At 35.2% G+C, this 21,652-nt stretch overlaps 4 protein-coding genes across 7 annotated transcripts in view; 3 read left to right on the top strand and 1 right to left on the bottom strand.

Moving 5' to 3' along the window:
- Positions 1–21,652, bottom strand: part of LOC147840416 (uncharacterized) — a 976,031-nt gene that overhangs the window by 250,564 nt on the left and 703,815 nt on the right. The window lies entirely within an intron of this gene.
- Positions 668–5,194, top strand: LOC100331378 (uncharacterized). Its single transcript, XM_087288202.1, has 3 exons — positions 668–725; positions 903–951; positions 2,995–5,194. Exons 2-3 carry the CDS (start codon positions 911–913, stop codon positions 3,821–3,823), a joined length of 870 nt encoding a protein of 289 aa, XP_087144328.1. The 5' UTR covers positions 668–725; positions 903–910; the 3' UTR covers positions 3,824–5,194.
- si:dkey-152b24.6 lies at positions 8,632–12,003 on the top strand. Of its 2 annotated transcripts, none has more exon segments than NM_001386368.1 (4): positions 8,632–8,915; positions 10,289–10,355; positions 10,484–10,538; positions 11,049–12,003. In NM_001386368.1, coding segments are annotated over 2 exon segments (867 nt in total). In that variant the 5' UTR covers positions 8,632–8,915; positions 10,289–10,355; positions 10,484–10,497; the 3' UTR covers positions 11,875–12,003.
- On the top strand, positions 15,999–20,482 carry zgc:174938. Of its 2 annotated transcripts, none has more exon segments than NM_001105700.1 (3): positions 15,999–16,151; positions 18,029–18,071; positions 19,506–20,482. In NM_001105700.1, coding segments are annotated over 2 exon segments (852 nt in total). In that variant the 5' UTR covers positions 15,999–16,151; positions 18,029–18,036; the 3' UTR covers positions 20,323–20,482.

Genomic DNA, 21,652 nt, shown 5'->3' with positions numbered 1-21,652 from the left:
AAACACAGTTGGATGGGTTTAGGGAAATGGGTGGGTGGGTCAATCAGTGCTTTTAAAAACACTATTGGTTGGGTTTAGGGAAGGAGGAGGGTGGGTCGGTCAGTCAGTCTGTCAACAAGCGCCTCTGGTGGATTTACACAAGAACAGCAGGCAGGAATGGCACTCGCGGGGGAAATTTGAGGTCTCAAAAAGCGTACAGAGTGGTGGATTTGCAAAAACTGCAAAAAAAAAAAAAAAAAAACATAGCTCCTGGGACGTATTTGTCACTCTCCAGAAATGTATATAGGGGATACATAACGTTTTCAGAATGAGCCTGGGTTAGTTATTAAAGGTGTTTTCTGTCACTACTTGTTTAGCATGCATCAATGCATTCAGTGTAAAGCTGCACATTCAATCATATAAAGATCAGGATCTCAATTGAAACACCCACACAACATAAATTATTTTAAACCTTGCTCTGCAAATTTGGTTTCAAAAATGGTTTGCTAGAGCTATTTTAATTTTTTTAATTCTTTGTTATATTATTATTGGTTAATGGCAAGTCATTTTAAGTGTGCCTTAAATGTCCAAATGTATTTAGAAAAACCTAATATGCAAAAATACATCAAGCTAGCAGCCAATCACATGAGATCAGTGAGTTCTTAAAGCTTCCAGACTGACCCTTTGTGCCTGAAAACAGTGCTGTGATCGGCAGTTCTTTCTGGGTGTGCATCGGGATTTGTGAGGTATGTATCTTCTCACTTAATTTTTTTTAATCAACATTTGACCATTTAGATATTTGTTTATCTGACAGTAATTCTTGTGTTCATTCCACTTCTGTTCTGATTTTAAGAACTGCTGTTAATAGTCTTAATATATTTTTCAAATGAAATAAAATTGTGCCATTCTCAATTTTCTCTTAGTGAAGAAGATGGGAGCTCCAATGAAAACTCTCTGTATCTTTGTCCTTCTGTGAGTATTTTTTGTTTTCATTTTCCATGTATAGAGTGAATTATTAGTTTTGGTGCTTAAAATAAAAACATTCTCTCATGACTTGCATACTGACATAATTCAGAAGCTGCCATATGCTCTGATTGCACACAAATGTCTCTTTAGGTTGTGCTTTGTTTTTAGCCATATCGATTCTTTAAGTTAAGTCTGTCATTTCCTATTGCAATTAATTGTTAATTTGGCTTATACATCTACCCCAAGTAACTTACAAGCTATACATTTTGTTTTTAAATGCATGAATGGTAACACTTTAGATCAATGGTCCACTAGTTAATGCATTTACTAACATTACATACGGATGCATATTCTTTGAATAATTTAACATGTACTAATGCATTATTAAAACCTCAAATTGTGCTGGCTAACATTAGTTAAAGGGTACCTATGATAAAAATCATCTTTTGTAAGCTGTTTGTACAGAACTGTTTGCAGGTATAGTGTGTCCACAGTCATATTGAAGTGATATAAAGACAATAAGCCACCTTTTTAAATTTACTGACATCATAATGGAATCTAAATCCCAGTAATTTTGAGGCTGACCGCAATATGACATAGGAGTGCGTTTTTTCCAGCTCACCAAATTGATTGACAGGTGCCATGTCTCCATAATAACATGTGTACACACATCCACAAAACATTATTTTTGCAAAGAAACTGCGATTAAAACATATTACATGTTACAACTCTCGGTGATCAGCTGCACCTCAAAAAATGAATTTAATTAAATTTAATTTCAAATGTTTTTAAAACTATGTAATAAAAAAAAGAAAAATCGCAATGTAATTCTTAACCACTATAATCACCACGGCCACATGGTGTCAGTAATTGCGCATATGCAGTTGAAGTCAGAATTATTAGCCCCCTGAATTATTACATTTATTTTTTCCCCCAATTTCTGTTTAAAGATTTTTTTCAGCACATTTCTAAACACAATAGTTTTAATAACTTATTTCTAATTTGCCATGATGACAATAATATAATACAATAATATAATAATATAAATAATATTTGACTATACATTTTTCAAGACACTTCTATACAGCTTAAAGTGACATTTAAAGGCTTAACTAGGGTAATTAGGTTAACTAGGCAGGTTAGGGTAATTAGGCAAGTTATTGTATAACAATGGTTTATTCTGTAGACTATTGAGAAAAAAAATAGCTTAAAAGGGCTAATAATTTTGACCTTAAAATGGTTTTAAAAAAATAAAAACTGCTTTTATTCTAGTCAAAATCAAACAAATAAGACTTTCTACAGAAGAAAAAAATATTATCAGACATACTGAGAATATTTCCTTGCTTTGTTAAACATCATTTGGGAAACATTTAAAATAGAAAAATAAATTCAGTGCGGGGCGAATAATTCTGACTTCAACTGTATATGTGTGTGTATGTGTGTGTTTGTACTGCAAATAGGATTTGTGTGTGACTCATCATTTCAGAAAGGCTTGAATAAACTCCACCGCAAATACATCAAATAAACATACTTGTCATTTTTTACTAATGAGCTGAATTTCAGCTTCATCCGTGTCTGTCTCTATCACTGACTGCTGTTTATCTAACGTAATGCATGAGAAGCAGACATGCACATCAGAGCGGTGGGCGGCGAGAAGCAGCTCATTTGCGTTTAGGCTACAAAAACAGCTACATAGTCCTCAGAAAACAATGAGCAGATTCTACATTATTTAATAAATAATCTGAGGGGTATTTTAGCTGAAACTTTACAGACAAATTCTGAAGACACCAAAGGCTTATCTTACATCTTGTAAAAGAGGTAAAATGAGTGCCCTTTAATGCACAGTGAGTGAACATACACAAACAGCTTAAATATCATTAACACAATAATAAATATAGTACATGTTAGTAAATAACTAACTATTAATAACTAATGGACCGTTATTTTTAAGTGTCACATTACAAACTTTATATTTCTAGCACTAACTTCAACCAGTCGCGCTAAAACTACACTGTTTATTTTGCACCTGAGCATTGTTGTTTTCCACAGGCTGCACAAGAGTGCTCAACAACACGTTTTTAACGATCAGGAAACACTCTCTCTGCCTACAAATTATAAAACTGACTGGATGGAAACTCTGGATGGTAATATGTTCATTTCGAACATCACAATTCCTGGCACTCACGACACCATGGCTCTTCATGGAGGAGCAGCAGCAGAATGTCAGTCATGGTCACTGGAGAACCAGCTGCTCGCCGGCATACGCTACCTGGACTTGAGAGTGTCTGGGAATAACCTGAAAGTTGTGCATGGTGTGATTTCACAACATACAACGTTCGCTGATGTTCTCAATATAGTTAAGGGTTTTTTGTCTCAACATAAATCAGAGACAGTGTTGCTAAGAGTCAAGCTCGAGTCAAAGGGCCCATTTCCAGACGATGTTGCAAATCAGCTTAAAAATGATCCTGGTTGTTGGGTTAATAATGAAATACCACAACTTGAAGACGTGAGAGGAAAGATCGTTTTTGTTCAGAAAAAGAACTTTAAACTAGGAGTCCCTCTGTTAGAAACTGATAAAAAGGGTGACTATAAAGTAGGTAATGTTGAAAAAAAGAAAGCTAAAATTATTGAGCATCTGAATAAGGCTTTAGAGCCTTGTGAAGTTAAGGCAGTTGTGTTAAACTATTCAAGTGGCACAGGCTGGCCTTTAGGAAGGTTAGATAGAACACCGAAAAATGTTGCCAAAAAAATCAACCCTTGGCTATACAGTCACCTTGAAGGTGCTTCTAAAGAGAACATCAAGCTTTGTTTTGGGGTAATAGCTATGGACTTTCCAGGTCTTGATTTGATTCAGTTGATCATTAGTTTTAATAAGTAGCTGTGCTACTAAAACCTAACAGCTAATAAGAAGTTGTACTCTCTGTCATGTCAATGATAAGGCATTTCATCATTCACGTGTTTGACTACATATAGAGTGCTCAGAATAAATGAGTACACACCTCACACACCCAGGCTCATTCTGATTATGTACCCCCTATACATTTCTGAAGAGCACTAAATACGTCCCAGGAGCTATGGTTTTTTTTTTTTGTGTGCAGTTTTTCATTTGCGCGAATCCACCAGAGACCACTGTGGATGCTTTTTGAGATCTCAAATTTCTTTTGCGAGTGCATTCGCGCATGCTTTTCTCATGTAAATCCACTAGAGGCTGCTGTTGACAGACTGACTGACCAACTGATTGATCTTCCCACCCCCAACTGATAGTGTTTTCAAAAGCACCGATTGACCTGCTCACCCACCGTAAACCCAACCGACAATGTTTTGAAAACCAAGCCAGAAAAGAAAAGCCCCCTGCCTGATTTTTGCCACATTTTCAGATTTTACCACATTCTCACCCTGTTATTTACTTTCTTATTTTATTTTTTCTTTTGTTTGTTTGTTTTATCTGCTTTTTTGAAACCATTCTTTGCAGAACTCAATGTCAACTCCTCTCTGCGTCTCAAATCCTCCAATGTATGCAACAAGCCACTGGACAAACTTGTTGCCGTCTATATGGAGGTAAGCGGTCAGCTGGTCAGCATGAAAAGGAACAGTCTCATACCGCTCCGTAGCATTCGTTTTAAAGACGAAATGCAGCCACACGTACTTCTGACTACATAATTCGGGATCGCCAGAAATGTATATAGGGCTACGTTTTCAGAATGATCCTATCGTTCACAAATCTACCTGCTAAATTAATATTTTCTAGAGAATGCTTTAGATTATGTGTGCATATTTATTAAATTTGTGAGTGCTGAAGCCAAATCTGGAGCTACAATTACATAATAAGTGTCCAGAAATGAGTAAACATTTATATATGAGGGAAAATATTACATAAAATGTTTTAAAAGAGTAAAAATCCAGAGAAACAAAAAAATTATTATAGTTAAAATGCTGTTGTCTTTTGCAATATTTCATTTCATTTGAATTAAAATGTGTTATCTTTATTTATAAAAATGTCTGGTGATCAAACTCTTTACTTTAATGAATATATCTGTTTAATAAATCTGTTTTGTTCAAATGCCTTAACAATTATTACCTATATTCACTCAGAAGTGGATAAAAATATTCATTTTCAGGATGGGGTGTACTCAATTGTGCTGAGCACTGTATACTTTTTAATTTTCTGGTTGTGTTTTCTTTCTTTCTTATCTTTAAACTGTGTAATCTTGATGGCATCAGTTGAATAAAGCATTACAAAAACTTCTAATGAGTGACGCTTTCATTCAGGTAGTGCAGGGGCCGATTGTCCTTTTGGCAATTTTAGCAAGTACCAGAAGGGCCGGACCCTTTTTTTTAATGGGGGCCGGACATGTTTTTTTAAATTTATTTATATTTTTTATATGTATCGTTTTAACATGGGGGCGAAGCAGTGGCGGAGTAGGTAGTGCTGCCGCCTCACAGCAACAAGGTTGCTTGGTTGCTGGTTCAAACCTCGGCTCAGTTGGCGTTTCTGTGTGGAGTTTGCATGGTTTCCCCCACAGTCCAAAGACATGTGGTACAGGTGAATTGGGTAGGCTAAATTGTCCGTAGTGTATGAGTGTGTGTGAGAATGTGTGTGTGTGGATGTTTCCCAGAAATGGGTTGCAGCTGGAAAGGCATCCATTGCTTAAAAACTTGCTGGATAAATTGGCGGTTCATTCCGCGGTGACCCCAGATAGATAAAAGGACTAAGCCGACAAGAAAATGAATGTATGAATGTTTTAACATGCAGGCAGTTTTTATCTCTTGCAAGATGTGAATATTATGATGATGATATTAATAATAATAAAAAATGTTAAGCATTTGGCCCAATCGGCAACGGCTGGCTGGTTTCGAGGTGGGCCGACCCAATCAGAGGCTATGCAAAAATAATCAAAATTTGGATGTCAAACAGTGAGTGCAACACAAGCTAATTGTCAGAGATGGACCGTAAAAAAGGAAAGGCGGTGCTGAAAAGCGCAGAGATGCAAAAAAAAGAAAGGTTTAAAAATTTGTTTTGAAAGTGGGCAATGCGGTGGCGCAAAGAGTAGCGCTGTCAACTCACAAGAGGGTTGCTGGTTTGAGCCTCGGCTGGGTCAATTGGCATTTCTGTGCTGAGTTTGCATGCCGTCCCCGTGTTGCCGTGGGTTTCCTCTGCGTGCTCCGGCTTCCCCCACAGTCCAAACACATGCGCTATAGGGGAATTGGGCAAGCAAAATTATCCTTAGGGAGGGTATCTGCTGTGTGAAACATATGCTGGATAAATTGGTGGTTCATTTCGCTGTGGTGAACGCAGATTAATAAAGGGACTAAGCAGAAAAGAAAATGAATGAATGAAATGTATGTATAAATTTGTTATAAATGAGTTGTTTTTGTTTCAGTAAAATACATTAAATGTTTAAATATCTCATACAGTAAGGTACTGCTTATAGTATTTGACCACCTGTACACCAATATAAGTAGTGAATGTGCGTGTCCGTGGGTGGGGCTGTGTCGGTGTGGTAATGCGGGCTGGTGTGGCTACAGTGCCAGAGCTGTTTTTTGTCCCAGACCACCCCTGAGGTAGTGTATGCATCCTTTTTAGTTTTAAACTACCTTTGCTAATGTGTTAAAGGTGCAGTATATGATTGTCTTCAGAAATGTTTTTTTGTTCTGCTGGTTGAAAGTCTCTTCACAGTCCATGATTAAAGTAAATGATCTAAATGCATTTATATGTATTTTATATTCTGGGTAAGGCATTAAACTAAAAAATGTTCATCTAGTTAAATATTGTCGGGCCGACAGTTCCCATAATTGTGATAAGTAGCCCAAACTGTCTGTCAACAAAATGTAGATTTGGGCTTCTGCGCATATCTGTTCATGCATATCTATTATTAGCATGTGCACGCCTACGAGACAGTCACAGTGAAAACAAATGCTGAATTGAAACTTTTTAAAATCCTGAATCAATACTGGAGTTACTTTTGCACACTGCAGGAAGGACGACACCATGGCTGAGGTGTAAATATAGAGTCAAAACATGTTGCCATGCGCTTTACGAGCTACACCACTCACACACCTGTAATTTCTTTCTTTAGTTATGTTGTCTCTGTCAATCAAACATTGATGGACGGAACCACTCAAATAGCTTTTTCCAATGAGATTCGCTTTTTGCACTTAGCCTAAATAGACATTCAAAAATGGGCATTTTTTCCACCCTCACAAGGGCCCCAAGTGCGCACGGGCCTTGTGGGCCTGTGCCCATAATGCCCATTGGTTAATCCGACCCTGCCTTCATCCATATTAGGGATTTCCTGGAATATTCTACTACTTTTGTGAGTCATTGAAGTCAGAATTATTCCCTGTTTATTTTTTTTCCCAATTTCTGTTTAACGAAGAATATTTTTTTTCCAAAACATTTCTATTCATAATAGTTTTCATAACTCATCTCTAATAACTGATTTATTTTATCTTTTGCCATGATGACAGTAAATAATATTTGACTAGATATTTATCGAGACACTTCTAACTTGAAGTGACATTTAAAGGCTTAACTAGGGTAATTAGGTTAACTAGGTAGGTTAAGGTAATTAGGCAAGTTATTGTATAATGATGGTTTGTTGTAGACTAAAAAAAATAGCTTAAAGGGGATAATAATTATGTCTTTAAAATGGTGATTAAAAAATTTAAAACTGCTTTTATTCTAATAAAAAAAACAAATAAGACTTTCTCTAGAAGAAAAAATATTATCCGACATACTGTGAACATTTCCTTGCTCTGTTAAACATCATTTGGGAAATATTTTAAAAAGGAAATTAAAGGGAGGCTAATAATTCCGACTTCAACTGTATATGGAATTTCAGCTCAAGTATGAATGAAACAGGCATTAATTTGAAGTGCTACAATGTCCACATCAACTTATTTTAAAGTAAACAAAAAAATATCCCTCTAAAGACATTTAAAATAAACATTTCTTAGCATATAGATCTTTAATTTTTATTTATAGTACTATTTTTATACAATTGTTATTATATCAAAAATAGCAGCCTATTCAATATCAATATTTTGCAAAGTATTGAATTTAGAAATTCCAGTATCTTGACAACACTACACCTTAGTTAATCACTCTGTCCATATGAACATATTTTTAGCTTTGTATCACATTCGCAATAAAAAATAAACCATATTTGAAGACATGCAGACAATTACACTTTTAAAAAACAAACAGAAACTGCAAATAAGGAGGAGAAAGGAGGCTCAAGAAGTATGACACAGTATGGCTCATGACAGAAATGAGATGTGGCATAATTTATCAGTGTTTTTTACTTATTGGTGTTACAAGTCACAAAGCTTCACAATTTATTGTTAAAAGACTGTCAACTCAAAAACCCTTTATTTATTAATAATTAAACTATTTATAATCCTATTATTAAGACCTTTCGAAAGTGGGGGTATTTTAGCGGGGTGAATTAGAACTTCTTTTTCTAAGGGGGTACTTAAGCCCCTTATCCCTTTCAACCCTAGCAACGCCTCTGGTAACTAGTGAACATTATTTTAAAGCCTTTAACATTTTTTGTGGAGTATAGTTTTTATTTTATTAATGCAAATTTAAAAAATTGGTTTGTCATGTCTCACTACTCATTTTTAAAATAATTGTATAAAATACAATATGTACAATATACAATCATTTTATTATTGTAGGCCTACTCTTATTAAGTTTTAAAATTATTTATTTAAAGTTTAAACTAAACTGCAAACAGCTCATCTAATACAGGGTTTAGTTCTGACTCTGCTTCAACACGTTGACTTGTAGGTTTCAGGCCTGAAGCTCTCAATTAGTTTGATCAGGTGTGTTTAATTAAGCTAACTGTGTACAGCCCTGCAGAACTGAGTTAAAAGGTTTCATACCAGATTAGTCCATCAATACAAACCATCAAGATTCTAAATTCCTTACTTTGTGTTTGCCTGTCGCTGTAAACCTTTGTTGGAAGGTTTGTACTGTATATTTATTTCTATTCCACATTTATCTTCGGGTGTTTTCAAAATATTGCATGCTGGTTTAAAATGTGGTTGCTTGATAGTGTTTGCTTATTTGTCACCTTGGAATTATAGGATTCTATCTGACATTTGTCAAAATTGAGTAATTCACATATTCTTATTAAATGACAACTTATTTGCATTATGTGATGTTTTTATTTTATTTAAGTTATTTACATTTTAAGATTTTTAATTAAAAAAAATTTCCCAAAAAAAAAAAAAGTCGAACTGTAGCTTAGACATGTATAAGGTTCTTTCTGTGAGCCAATCAGCATTTTAAATGCATGCTCAAGGGCCAATCAGGATCAGCTTTCTTTGTCATTTTCCTGAACTGCACCGTTGACAGCGGGAAAGACATCTAAAAGACAAGAAATCTAAAACTGAAACGATGTGTGTAAATGTGATGACCTGGAAGTATATATTGACATTGAGAGAAAGTTATTTAAAAAAAGTTTTATTAAACTCATTGGCTGTCTGTTTTCTTTTAGTCTTTATATTTTAAGCCTTGAAGGACAACTGCTTAATTTAATTCAAACAAATAATCCAATAAATATAATTCATATAAATCAAAAAATGTAATAAATATTAATTGGATAAAATTTAACATCTGCACTGGATAAAAAAAAAAAAACTTTGCCCAGCCTTGTGTTATTTTTAATTTAAACAAGAAACCATATTCATCCTAAAACCTGAAATGTTATAGAAAGCAAAAATTCTACTTTCTCGCGCATCAACATATTGTTACAACACTATATATTTTTCGATCGTATTTCTTGAAGAGTAATGCTTCAATAAATGATCTGCCAGATAAAACCTTATAATGCCAAGTGGAAAATGACTTTTCAGAACTGAAAGGTTTTATCTGCATTTACTTTGGTTTATTTACTCCAATTTGCAAATGTAAGAACTTTGATAAAATGCGTGTAGAGTACATTTAGTGTCTCTGTCATGGTAATGTATAAAAGAGAACTGTTACTCGCATATTGTTTGCTATATGGGATGCAAAAACTTTGAAGTTTTAATATCTCAAAATCATTTAGAAGAACGCAGATAGAACCTTATAATTCCAAGGTCATGAATTATTATTATAATTATTATTATTAATGTCGTATTCATTGCTGTGAATAACAACTGTCCTCAAGACAGCTGATGTTTTAATCTGTTAATTGGCTCTTAATTTTGCGGGCCCATCTGCACAAATTCTAAATCCTCTAATCAACTTTAAGGTCTTGTTGGCATTGCATGTGTAGATGCCAATTGTTTTCTGCTTGTATTGAATATCCATTTCGTCCATTTATTTACATGTGCTGTTTTCTATGCAATGCAGACTTGCACTAGTGTTTAGCAGTGCTGTGATCTGCGGTTGTTTCTCGTCGTGCACCAGAAAGCTTGAGGTAGGTTTCTTCAATGTAGTTTTAATTGGAAAATTTTAAAACCATAAAATGTTTAATTCCACCCTCTACTGATTTAAGAACTCTCTTTTTAAATGCTTTCCTAATGAAGTGTTTTCTTTTGTGTTAAGCAAAGGCAATGGAGATGGGAGTTGCTGTTAAAGTTCTCGGTGTCTTTATGCTTCTGTAAGTATTAAAAGCAGAATTAAGCCTCCTTGTTGTCTGACAGATATTAGACTTTGGGGCAGGCCTAGTAAAGGTATACAGTTTTGACTAATCCTCTTCTTTTTGACCTAATAGTTGCAGTATTTGACCATTAGAGCGCAGCCTGGGCAAAATGCCTGTTCTGTAAATTGTATGCAAGCACTACTAAATATCAAGTGGTGCTCGCTGCAGAGCCATTTGGGCGAGCTGAGCTCCAGCGAGGGGGAGCTTAAGCTTGAGCTCCACCTTTTTTGTACTTCTTCTACGAGTGATGTCACTGGGGGTAGGGTTAGGGGTGGGGTTGGTGTACGCATTAAAACAGCTTACAGGAGGCAGAGCGAGAACTCATGCTCCCCCTCGCTGGAGCTCAGCTCAGCTCTGCTCAAATGGCTCTGCAGCGAGCACCCTCTCACTAAATATTCTACCAGTTTGGCTAAAGCCGTTTTATTTGCCTGTATTTTATGTTAATTGTGTGCTTTTTGTTTTCCACAGGCTGCACAACAGTGTTCAACAAGTGTTCAATGATAAGGCGAGACTCCTCCTTCCAGCAGATTATAACATTGCCTGGATGAGAACTCTGGATGATAATAAATTAATTTCTGCCATCTCTATTCCTGGCACTCATGCCAGCTTGGCTGTTCATGGAGGGCCAGAAGCAGAATGTCAGTCGTGGTCCGTGGAAAGCCAGCTTAAGGCTGGCATACGCTACCTGGAATTGAGTGTGTCTGGAAGAGACCTGAAAGTTGTGCATGGACTGTTTCCTCAATACACCAGGTTCTCAAAGGTTCTCAACACTATTAAGAAATTCTTGTCTATACATACATCTGAAGTGGTGTTGGTCCGTGTCAAGCACGTGTCATGGGACAGGTTTCCTGTCAAGGTACTTAATCAACTTAAAAATGATCCTGATTGTTGGGTTAGTGATAAAATACCTCAAATTAAAGATGTGAGAGGAAAGATTGTTTTTGTTCAGACAAATGACTTTAAACTGGGAATGTCTCTGATAGAAACTGATGATAAGAATGACTATAAAGTAAGCCATATTGGAGTTAAGGAAGCTAAAATTGCTAAGCATCTGAATGAGGCTTTAAAAGACTGTAAAGCTGATCTTGCTGTGCTGAGCTATTCAAGCGGCACAGGCTGGCCTGTACTGAGACTAGATTTAACTCCTAAAGTGGTAGCAAAAAAGATAAACCGCTGGCTATATGATTATCTTGGAGGCATTTCTTCATTGAAATCAAAACGTTGTTTTGGGATCTTGGCGATGGACTTTCCAGGCTTTGCTTTGATACAACGAATCATTGGTTTTAATTACTAGGTGCTTAAGTGCATTTTGTTAATCCATTTCATTTGTGATCTAGCATTGTAATTTGCCTTGTAAAACTCCTTTCAATCATGTAGTCTTGGACAAAAACATCTGTTGAATAAATATTTAAAAACAAAAACATCTAGCGACTCTGATTTCCATGGTCCTTTAGTGCACTTTTTGATTATTGATTAGTGTATGTGATGTAAGAAATTAAGCCTTTATTCTAATATTTGAGCTGTGTAACTTTAAATTTTTGGGCATTTATTAGGTGTATAGTTGCAACAGATCAAGAGTTGAACTTCATTTATGACTTCACTGTCTTCCTGATTTGCCAAATTTAATTCACTCTTTATGCATCATTTTGTTAATTTTCCACACCACTTTAAACATCTAAGACCAAAGCATGTCTGCTGAGAAATCCTGAGAGTAGGTCAAACTTATTTGCATTTAAGTGAAAGATAATCCAGAAATGAAATTTTTATTCACTCTCAGGCCATCCAAGATGACTTTTTTTTTTTTTTTTTTTTTTTTTTTTTTTTTTTTTTTTTTTTTTAGCTAAACTATTGACCTGTTAAATTTTTTTTAAGGACTTTCCTGAATATACATTTAATTCTCTTTTTTTTTTTATCTTTAGCTAAACTATTGACCTGTTAAATTTTTTTTTTTAAGGACTTTCCTGAATATACTTTTTTTTTTTTTTTTTTTTTTTTTTTTTTTAAATGTTGCATTTTTATTTCAAATAACAGAATTAAGGAGAAAAAAAGAAAAAGGCACCCCTAAATTATGTGGCCCATAATAGTGTAAAGTAACGAATTGCAAAACTCAATTCACTGTAATTTGAGTTTTTCATAGATTGTAATTTTAATAATGTTTACTTTAACTTTCCCCTGATTTTTAGCGCAGTATCGGTACTTTTACTCCCCTACTTTTCTTCAACCTGGAGTCACCATTTCTTACTTGTTTATGGGGATTATAAAAATCACTTCTGTGATTCCTGTCTAATTAAATCACACATAGAAGGTAAATCTCATCATAATGAACAATGTCAAGGCATGGGTGATTTTAAAATCAAATCACTTTTATTGCCACATTATCAGCAGCATGTGCTTGTGCTATGATGAGTGAAAAGTTTAATTGCAGCAAACTCTTTGGAACATTAAAAGTGTCCAAGAAGATGTCCAAAATCATCACAAGCACTGACCCGAGACTGTTTAGATGCATGTCACTGATGAGAAGATGACAAATGTTTACTGCATGATGGCCGAACTGGCCTTAAACACTCAGCAGGCACATGACGTCAGATGGACATTGTAGCTCATTGTTGTGGGGACGTTGCATTTTGTTTGGAAATGAAAATCAAGTTTACATCAAACTCGATGTTAATCGACATCAATGTCCAACCTAAAATTAACCAAATTTTAATGTCTAATGATGTTAGCTTGACGCTATGTCGTTGCCATTATGTCGTAATGTTGGATTTTGCTAGCCATACCTGATGAATAAATGTCAGTATCTGATGTCAATATAATGAAAGTTTTAAAAAATGAAAGATGTTAGCTCGACATTGGAATTTGGTCACTTTCTAACACAATCTAAAACCAACCAAATATCAACGTCATTAGACGTGTTATTGGACATCAAAATAACATTGTCCTCAAATGTCGAATAATCAATAAATTTTGGTCACCTGACATCACAACCTAAATCTAACCTAATTTTAACATCTTATAATGTTGTGGGCCTGCTGGACAACTAAATGCACGACAGAATGTTGCATTTACACACATCCACAAATTATAAGTAAATGCATCAGCTTAATACTCAATACTCAAGTACTTTTGAAAGGTCTACTATTCACTATTTTATTTATATAATATTTACAACTGGTACTTTTACTCGCACTACATTTTAGGCAAGTTTTGGTACTTTTACTTGATTATGATTTTTCAGTTCTCTTTCCACCACTGGTGGCCCATTACAAATTAATTAAAGTAAATAAAAGACTTTGTTTACAATGAACGATAACTGGACTGGAAGAACGAGTATAATTAGCTGGCAGGTCAAAGAAAACAGCAAGTTGCAAAAAGGTGTAGGTGTGTACCGCTGGCGCAAAACAAGTTAAAAGGTTTTTTACCTGATTTTCAACCTTAAAGCCACAGAAGAGAAACAAGGTTTGTATTTTCTGTGATTTTTTTTTTTGCTCATGTTTCCCAAAACCGATGTAACTTGCTGCTGAACTAGTATTTTTTTTATTATAACTGAGTTATACATTTGCCGTCAGTTACTTAAAGAACATTTACAGTTTACGTCTATAAAGCTGAAGCATGTTTTAACTGATAAAGTACACTGTAAAAAATGGTAAACCCTTAGAACTATACAGTCTAACTATGTTTTTCCCTTTCTTTTTCTTCTTTCATTAGTTTTACAGAGTATGATTTTCTAAAATACTTTTAAATAATAATAATTAAATAACTAGCTATTAACAATACATAAGGTGATGATGTTAAGAAAATGTCAGCACTCTTTGCCTATAGAAAATAATATTTTCATTTTTCTTCGGCTTAGTCCCTTTATTAGTCAGGGGTCGCCACAGCGGCAGTGTTAATTTTGACAGAAAAGTTTGATTTAGTTTTAGTCTTTTGACAAAAATTCCCTTTGCAATTTCATATTTTAGTCTTGAATTATTTAGTTTTGGTCGACTAAATCTACTCTAGCGAAAGGCAATTCCATTTCAGTTAAGCAAAAGCACACACTCGGGTAAGTAAAAAAGATCTGAGTTTACCTTTGTGTGAATTTCAACAACAAAAGCATAGCATACTTCTCTGGTATGCTATAATGTCGCTTTAGTTTTGTTGTTTTCATCAGCTGTTTCCTCTCTATATGGTTTATGTTTTTTTTGTCTTGACATTTAATGTGAATCTACCTTTTCTCTCAGCTGTTGCCATTTTATTATAGTTTAGTCTGGCAGCCCCAATGTAAGACGATGTAATCGCATCCCGCATCTATGTGGACCAGATACTTTTTAAATGTGTGTGCGCGTAATGCATCACACACCAAGATTAGTTCTGAATGTACAGTTAAAGTCAGATCTATTAGCCCACCCTGTTTATTTTTCCCCATTGTCTGTTTAATGTTGAGAAGATTTTTTTCAACACATTTTTAAACATAATAGTTTTACTCATCTCTAATAACTAATTTATTTTATCTTTCTTTCTATACAGCTTAAAGTGACATTTAAAGGCTTAACTAGGTTATTTGGTTAACTAGGCAGGTTAGGGTAATTAGGCAAGTAATTGTATATTGATGGTTTGTTTTGTAGACTATCACAAAATATATAGCTTAAAGGGGCTAATAAATTTGTCCTTAAAATGGTTCATAAAAACAACAAACTGCTTTTATTCTAGCCGAAATAAAACAAAGACTTTCTCCAGAAGAAAAAAATATTATCAGTCATACTGTGAAAATTTCATTGCTCTGTTAAATATCATTTGGGAAATATAAAAAAATCAAAGGCTAATAATTCTGACTTTAACTGTATATGTTCTAAAAAAAAAAAAAAAACTATCTCCCGGTCACATTCATGTCTCGTTTTTATTAGTCAACAAAAATGTCATTATATTTTTATTATAGTTGTCGTCACCATTTAATTTTTCATTAACACCACCAACTTATTCAGCATATGTTTTACACAGCGGATACCCCTCCAGCTGCAACCCAGCACTGTGAAAATAATAATAATATAAAAGTATAACAATAAAATAAAATGTTAATATCTTCATAAGGTTTTTTTTTTCTATTTTAAAGAAAGCTGGAAAACCTTGATCATTGACTTCCATGGCACTTTTACAATGTAAGTAAATGGTTACAGGTTTTTAGCTTTCAACAGATTAAAGAAAACCAAAGACATTTGGATTCACTTGACAGTGAGTAAACTTTCATTTAGGGTGAACTATCCCTTTAAGAACTTGTTGTAAACACAATACCAATGTTTCGTTATGCGCTATCCTCACCCTCAGAGAAAGAAGAAGATGGGAGTTCCTGCGACACTCTATGGGGGCTAGCCTAGGGGTGGTCGTCGCGGACACCGCCCTGACTACTCTGCCGCCCAGGTCGCCTCTATGGACGCGCCGGCCCTGCTGGACTGGAAGAACGAGTATAATTGACGCGAATTAAGCTCAAGGGAAAACAGCAGGGGTCAAAAATGCACAGTTCGTAGGCTACCTGATTTACAAACCCCAAAGCTTCAGAAGAAGAAGGCTCTTACCTGGCCTCAAAGGAAAAAGAAGGTTTGTACGCCTTTCTCTGTGATTGCTTGATGTCGTGTGTGTTTACTCGCTACCTGAGCTGCCATGCGATTGTTTAAGAAGCGAGCTGTCTAGTTATTACTGTTTCCCGAACTGTTGCAGAGATTTAACCACGTTGGTATGAGGACTGTTGTGTGATAACTTTAGCTAATTTAGTTTTTATTTCATTTTTGAGTGATGAATTTGGTATCATTTACAACATTACAGAACATTTACCGTTTACATTACAGCCTCTCTTTTACAGTCTACGGTTATAGACCATTAGCGATTTTACATAATAATAGTATACTGTAAAAAAAGTGAAAAACTTACAGCTGAGATGTATTTAATTATTTTTCCAACTTCATTCATTACAGTTTTACAGTGTATGACTATTTATATTTGGAAATTTTAAATGATCTGATTTTTTAAAAATAATAATTAAAATATGTATATGTAAAAAAAGAAATAATAAAATTGCAGCAATCTTTTCAAAACTGGTTTGGACAGGCCTAAATTAGTGTTTGAATTGTTTTAGAGTTGTGTAAAGCAGGCAGAAGAAAAATAAAAAAATAAAAAATATATATATTTATATTTATTTTTACATACAAATTTCATACATCACATATCATTAGAAAAAAAATATGAATCTGTTAAAGTTTTAAATTAAAAACCGTAGCCTATTATCACTTTTTAGGCAAAACTGGCCAGCACATTCAACTTTCCTCAGTCAGAAGTTGTCAATTTGAATACATAATAATATAAAAATATTATTAATTAATTGTTTTCTCTATGGGGCGAAGCAGTGGCGCAGTAGGTAGTGCTGTTGCCTCACAGCAAGAAGGTCGCTGGGTTGCTGATTGGAACCTTGGCTCAGTTGGCGTTTCTGTGTGGAGTTTGCATGTTCTCCCTGCGTTCGCGTGGGTTTCCTCCGGGTGCTCTGGTTTCCCCCACAGTCCAAAGACATGCGGTACAGGTTAATTAGATTGGCTAAATTGTCCGTAGTGTATGAGTGTGTGTGTGTGTGTGTGGATGTTTCCCAGAAATGGGTTGTGGCTGGAAGGGCATCTGCTGCGTAAAGGCGTGCTGGATAAGTTGGCGGTTCATTCCGCTGTGGCAACCCCGGATTAATAAAGGGACTAAGCCGACAAGAAAATGAATGAATGAATGAATGAGTTTTCACTATTTTAAAACAATACAGTAGCAAAAAAGTACATCTCTTGCATCAGATTGTATGTTTTCTTGCACAACTGGATGTTGGACTCATGAAAAATAATTGTTAGCATTAAACAAAACTGATTAACTGAAGTCACACCGAAGCGACAGCCAACAGAAGATTCGGCTTGGTCATAAAGCCTTTTTCGATGGGTTATTTTCACTGTTTATGATGGCATAGCAGTCAAAATAGGACAAGTGAGCTCATGTATGGGACAAATTCTGAACCTTTGTCAGTGAGGGGTTGGTCTTTCGAACCACCCAAACCCCCTCTGGCTACGGGCCTGTAATTATCAGTCACATACTGAGTAAAGGAATTTTAAGAACCAGTTTAACTGGAAACCAAAAGGGATATTTCCCCAAAAATTCAACATTTTATAATAACTTGCACACCCTTTACTTCTTTCAAACTTAGCTATATTTGTAAGAAAGCTGGAAACCTGTAACCATTGACTTCCATAGAACATGTTAATGGGTACAGGTTTTCAGCTTTCTTTAAAATACCTTCTTTAGTGTTCAACAAAATAAATCAAATCATAAATTTTTGGAACCACTTGACGGAGAGTAAATGATGATTTGAATTTTTCATTTTGGGGTGAACTATTTTTTTAAGAACTTTTTGTAAATATGATACCAATGTTTCATTCTGTGTTGTCCTCGGACAGTGAAGAAGATGGGAGTTCCTGTGAAAATTCTCTTTCTGCTTCTGTGAGTATACAAACTGCATTAATGCTTTTGTATTTGTTTTTAGGTGGGTTATTTGAGTTTGGATGAAAAAAAAAACAGATGCAATTTTTCTCCCTTTTCATATCCGACACTATGTTAATTAATTTTACTGTTCAAGAAAACCATATCTAACTTATTTAAAAGAAATCAAGATTCTTTTTTGGCATCAACATTTAATAATGTTACACATAAGATTTTGGTCAACCAAGCCTCTTCTCTTTGACTAATAGTTACATTATTTGACCATTAGAGGGCAGCCCAAGTAAAATGCATGTTTTTTAAATTATACACTCATCGGCCACTTTATTAGGTACAACTTACTAGTACCAGGTTAGACTCCCTTTTGCCTTCAGAACTGCCTTAATACTTCATGGCATAGATTCAACAAGGTACTGAAAGTATTCCTTAGAGATTTTGGTCCATATTGACATGATAGCATCACACAGTTGTTGCAGATTTGTCAGCTGCACATCAATGATGTGAATCTCTTGTTCCACCACATCCCAAAGGTGCTCTATTGGATTGAGTTCTGGTGACTGTGGAGGGCATTTGAGTACAGTGAACTCATTGTCATGTTCAAGAAACCAGTCTGAGATGATTCATGCTCTATGACATGGTGTGTTATACTGCAGGAAGTAGCCATTAGAAGATGGGTAGGCTGTGGCGTTGACACAATGCTAAATTGGCACAAATGGACCCATAGTGTGCCAAGAAAATATCCTCCACACCATTACACCACCAGCCTAAACTGTTGACACAAGGTATGATGGATCCATGCTTTCATGTTGTTGACGTCAAATTATGACCCGACCATCTGAATGTCGCAGCAGAATTCGAGACTCATAGGCACCCAGTGTGTTGGTCTGCTGCTGTAGCCCATCCGCCTCAAGGTTCAACTTGTGCGTTCAGAGATGCTCTTCTGCAGACCTTGGTTGTAACGAGTGGTTATGTGAGTTACTGCTGCCTTTCTATCAGCTTGAGAATTTGCGCCCACACAACTGCCACTCATTGGATACTTTCTCTTTTTCTGACCCTTCTCTGTAAACCCTAAAGATGGTTATGTGTGAAGATCCCTGCAGATCAGCAGTTTCTGAAATACTCAGATCAGCCCTTTTGGCACTAACAATCATGCCACGTTCAAAGTCACTTAAATCCCCTTTCTTCCTCATTCTGATGCTCGGTTTGAACTGCAGCAGACGGTCTTGACCATGTCTACATGACTAAATGTATTGAGTTGCTGCCATGCTATTGGCGGATTAGAAATTTGCATTAACAAGCAGTTGGATGTGTACCTAATAAAGTGGCCGGTCAGTGTATACCAAAACTACTGTATATTCTACCAGTTAACCTAAAGCTACACTGTTTAATAAACCTACATTTTATATTAACAATGTACTTTATTGTTGTTTTCCACAGGCTGCACAACAGCGTTCAGGGTGTGTTTACTGATGAAGCGACACTCGATCTCCCTAAAAATTATGTAATCGGCTGGATGGAAACTCTGAATGATGATAAGTTAATTTCTGAAGTCACTGTTCCTGGCACTCATGACACCATGGCTCTTCATGCCGGAGCAGTAGCAGAATGTCCGCCGTGGTTACTGGAGAATCAGCTGAACGCCGGCATACGCTACCTGGAATTGAGAGTGAAGGGGAGGAACCTGAAGCTTGTGCATGGTGTGTTTTCACAACATACAACATTCTCTGATGTCGTAGACACAATTAAGAGTTTTCTGTCTCATTATAAAACAGAGGTGGTGTTGGTCCAAGTCAAGCACGAGTCAAAGGGTCCATTTCCAGATGATATTGCAAATGAACTTAAAAATGATTCAGATTGTTGGGTTAGTGATAAAATACCACTAATTAAAGAAGTAAGAGGAAAGATTGTTTTTGTTCAGAAAAACAGCTTTAAATTAGGAATCCCTCTGCTTGAAACTGATGAAAAGGATGACAATAAAGTAGGTGATGTCAGAGTTACAGAAGCTAAAGATACTGAGCATCTGAATGAGGATTTAAAAGACTGTAAAGCTGATATTGTCGTGCTGAACTATTCAAGTGGCCCAGGCTGGCCTCTACTGAGACTAGACAAAGCACCAAGAAGTTTGTCGAAAGAAGAAAACTTTTGGCTGTATACAAGCTTGTCTCCACCGAATTCGAATCCTTGTTTTGGGATTATAGCGATGGACTGTCCAAGCTTTGATCTGATACAACGGATCATTGGTTTTAATTACTAGGTGTTTGATTGCATGTAATCACTATGTGTGACACGTGTTTGTCATGTCCGTGGTAAAGCATTGTCATAAATTGCCTTGTTTAACTCCAATTTTCAAGTCGTGAACTAAAGCAGCTCAGTTGAATAACAAACATGTATTAAAATAAACTGTTTGTGATTTATAGGCGTGAATGACGACTTTCCATACTTTCATGGTTATACTCTGCATCGTTTTAAAATTATAACCTTTTTTTGTCAAATAACACAGACACACACACACACACACACACACACACACACACATAGATCGATTATATACAGTTGAAGTCAGAATTATCAGCTCCCCTGTTTATTTTTTCCCCAATTTCTGTTTAACAGAGTAGATTTTGTCATCACATTTCTGAATATAATAGTTACAACATAACTCATTTCTAATAACTGATTTTATCTTTGCCATGATGACAGTAAATAATATGTGATTAGATGTGTTTTAAGACACTTCTATACAGCTTAAAGTGACATTTAAAGGCTTAACTTAATTAGGTTAACTAGGAAGGTTAGGGTAATTAGGCAAGTTTTGTATAACGATGATCTGTCCTGGGGGCCTAATAAAGGGGGCTAATAATTCTGACTTCACCTGTATATATACATGTTCATTTAGTTTTTTTTTTTCTCACACTGTTGCACTATGCACTATAAGGTTTCTCTTGCTTCCAAACATTTTGTATAAATATCTGTATGTTTTTATTAAATCTATTTAATTCTACTGGTGATACATATGCCCACATTATCAATATTGTATACATTTAAGACATGAATTTATAGACATAGTGTGAACTTTAGTGCAGGCTTCTTCCCAATCTTCATTCAAATTATCAGACTGTTAATCTTCCTTCCATGTATTCAATATGAATTTTCAGGTGAGTTCATTGTCAGCAAACCATAAAATTCTGATATGATACCTTTTCACAGATTATCTTTTATCATAATGTTTTTTAAAGATGAATATAGGGGTCTATTAGGATCCTTATCTTGATTTGCTTTAACAAAACTTCTTAATTGAACACATTTGAAAAAAAAAAATGTTTTCTATTAAGATTAAATTTAAGCCTCAACTCTTCAAATTAAGTTTATTATTTAAATTTTTTTTTTTTTCAGATTTAGTTTTATTCGCTTATTCTTTTAAGGGGAATTCATTTTAATGCTTCAAATTAGGCTTCTAATTGTTGTCAAGTTAAGTTTTAAATTAATATTGTTGCATATCAGTTGATTTCAGTTGATTCAAATAACACTCATTTAATACAAAAAAAATAAAAAATATGGGCACACCTTCATTAATTATGATATGGCTC

Source organism: Danio rerio, chromosome 16, assembly GCF_052040795.2.
Source record: "Danio rerio strain M-AB ecotype USA chromosome 16, GRCz13ab, whole genome shotgun sequence".
In the NCBI taxonomy this organism is placed as follows: domain Eukaryota; kingdom Metazoa; phylum Chordata; class Actinopteri; order Cypriniformes; family Danionidae; genus Danio; species Danio rerio.
The sequence above is the reverse complement of the archived record's forward strand: the minus strand, read 5'-3'. Positions and strand labels throughout refer to the sequence as shown.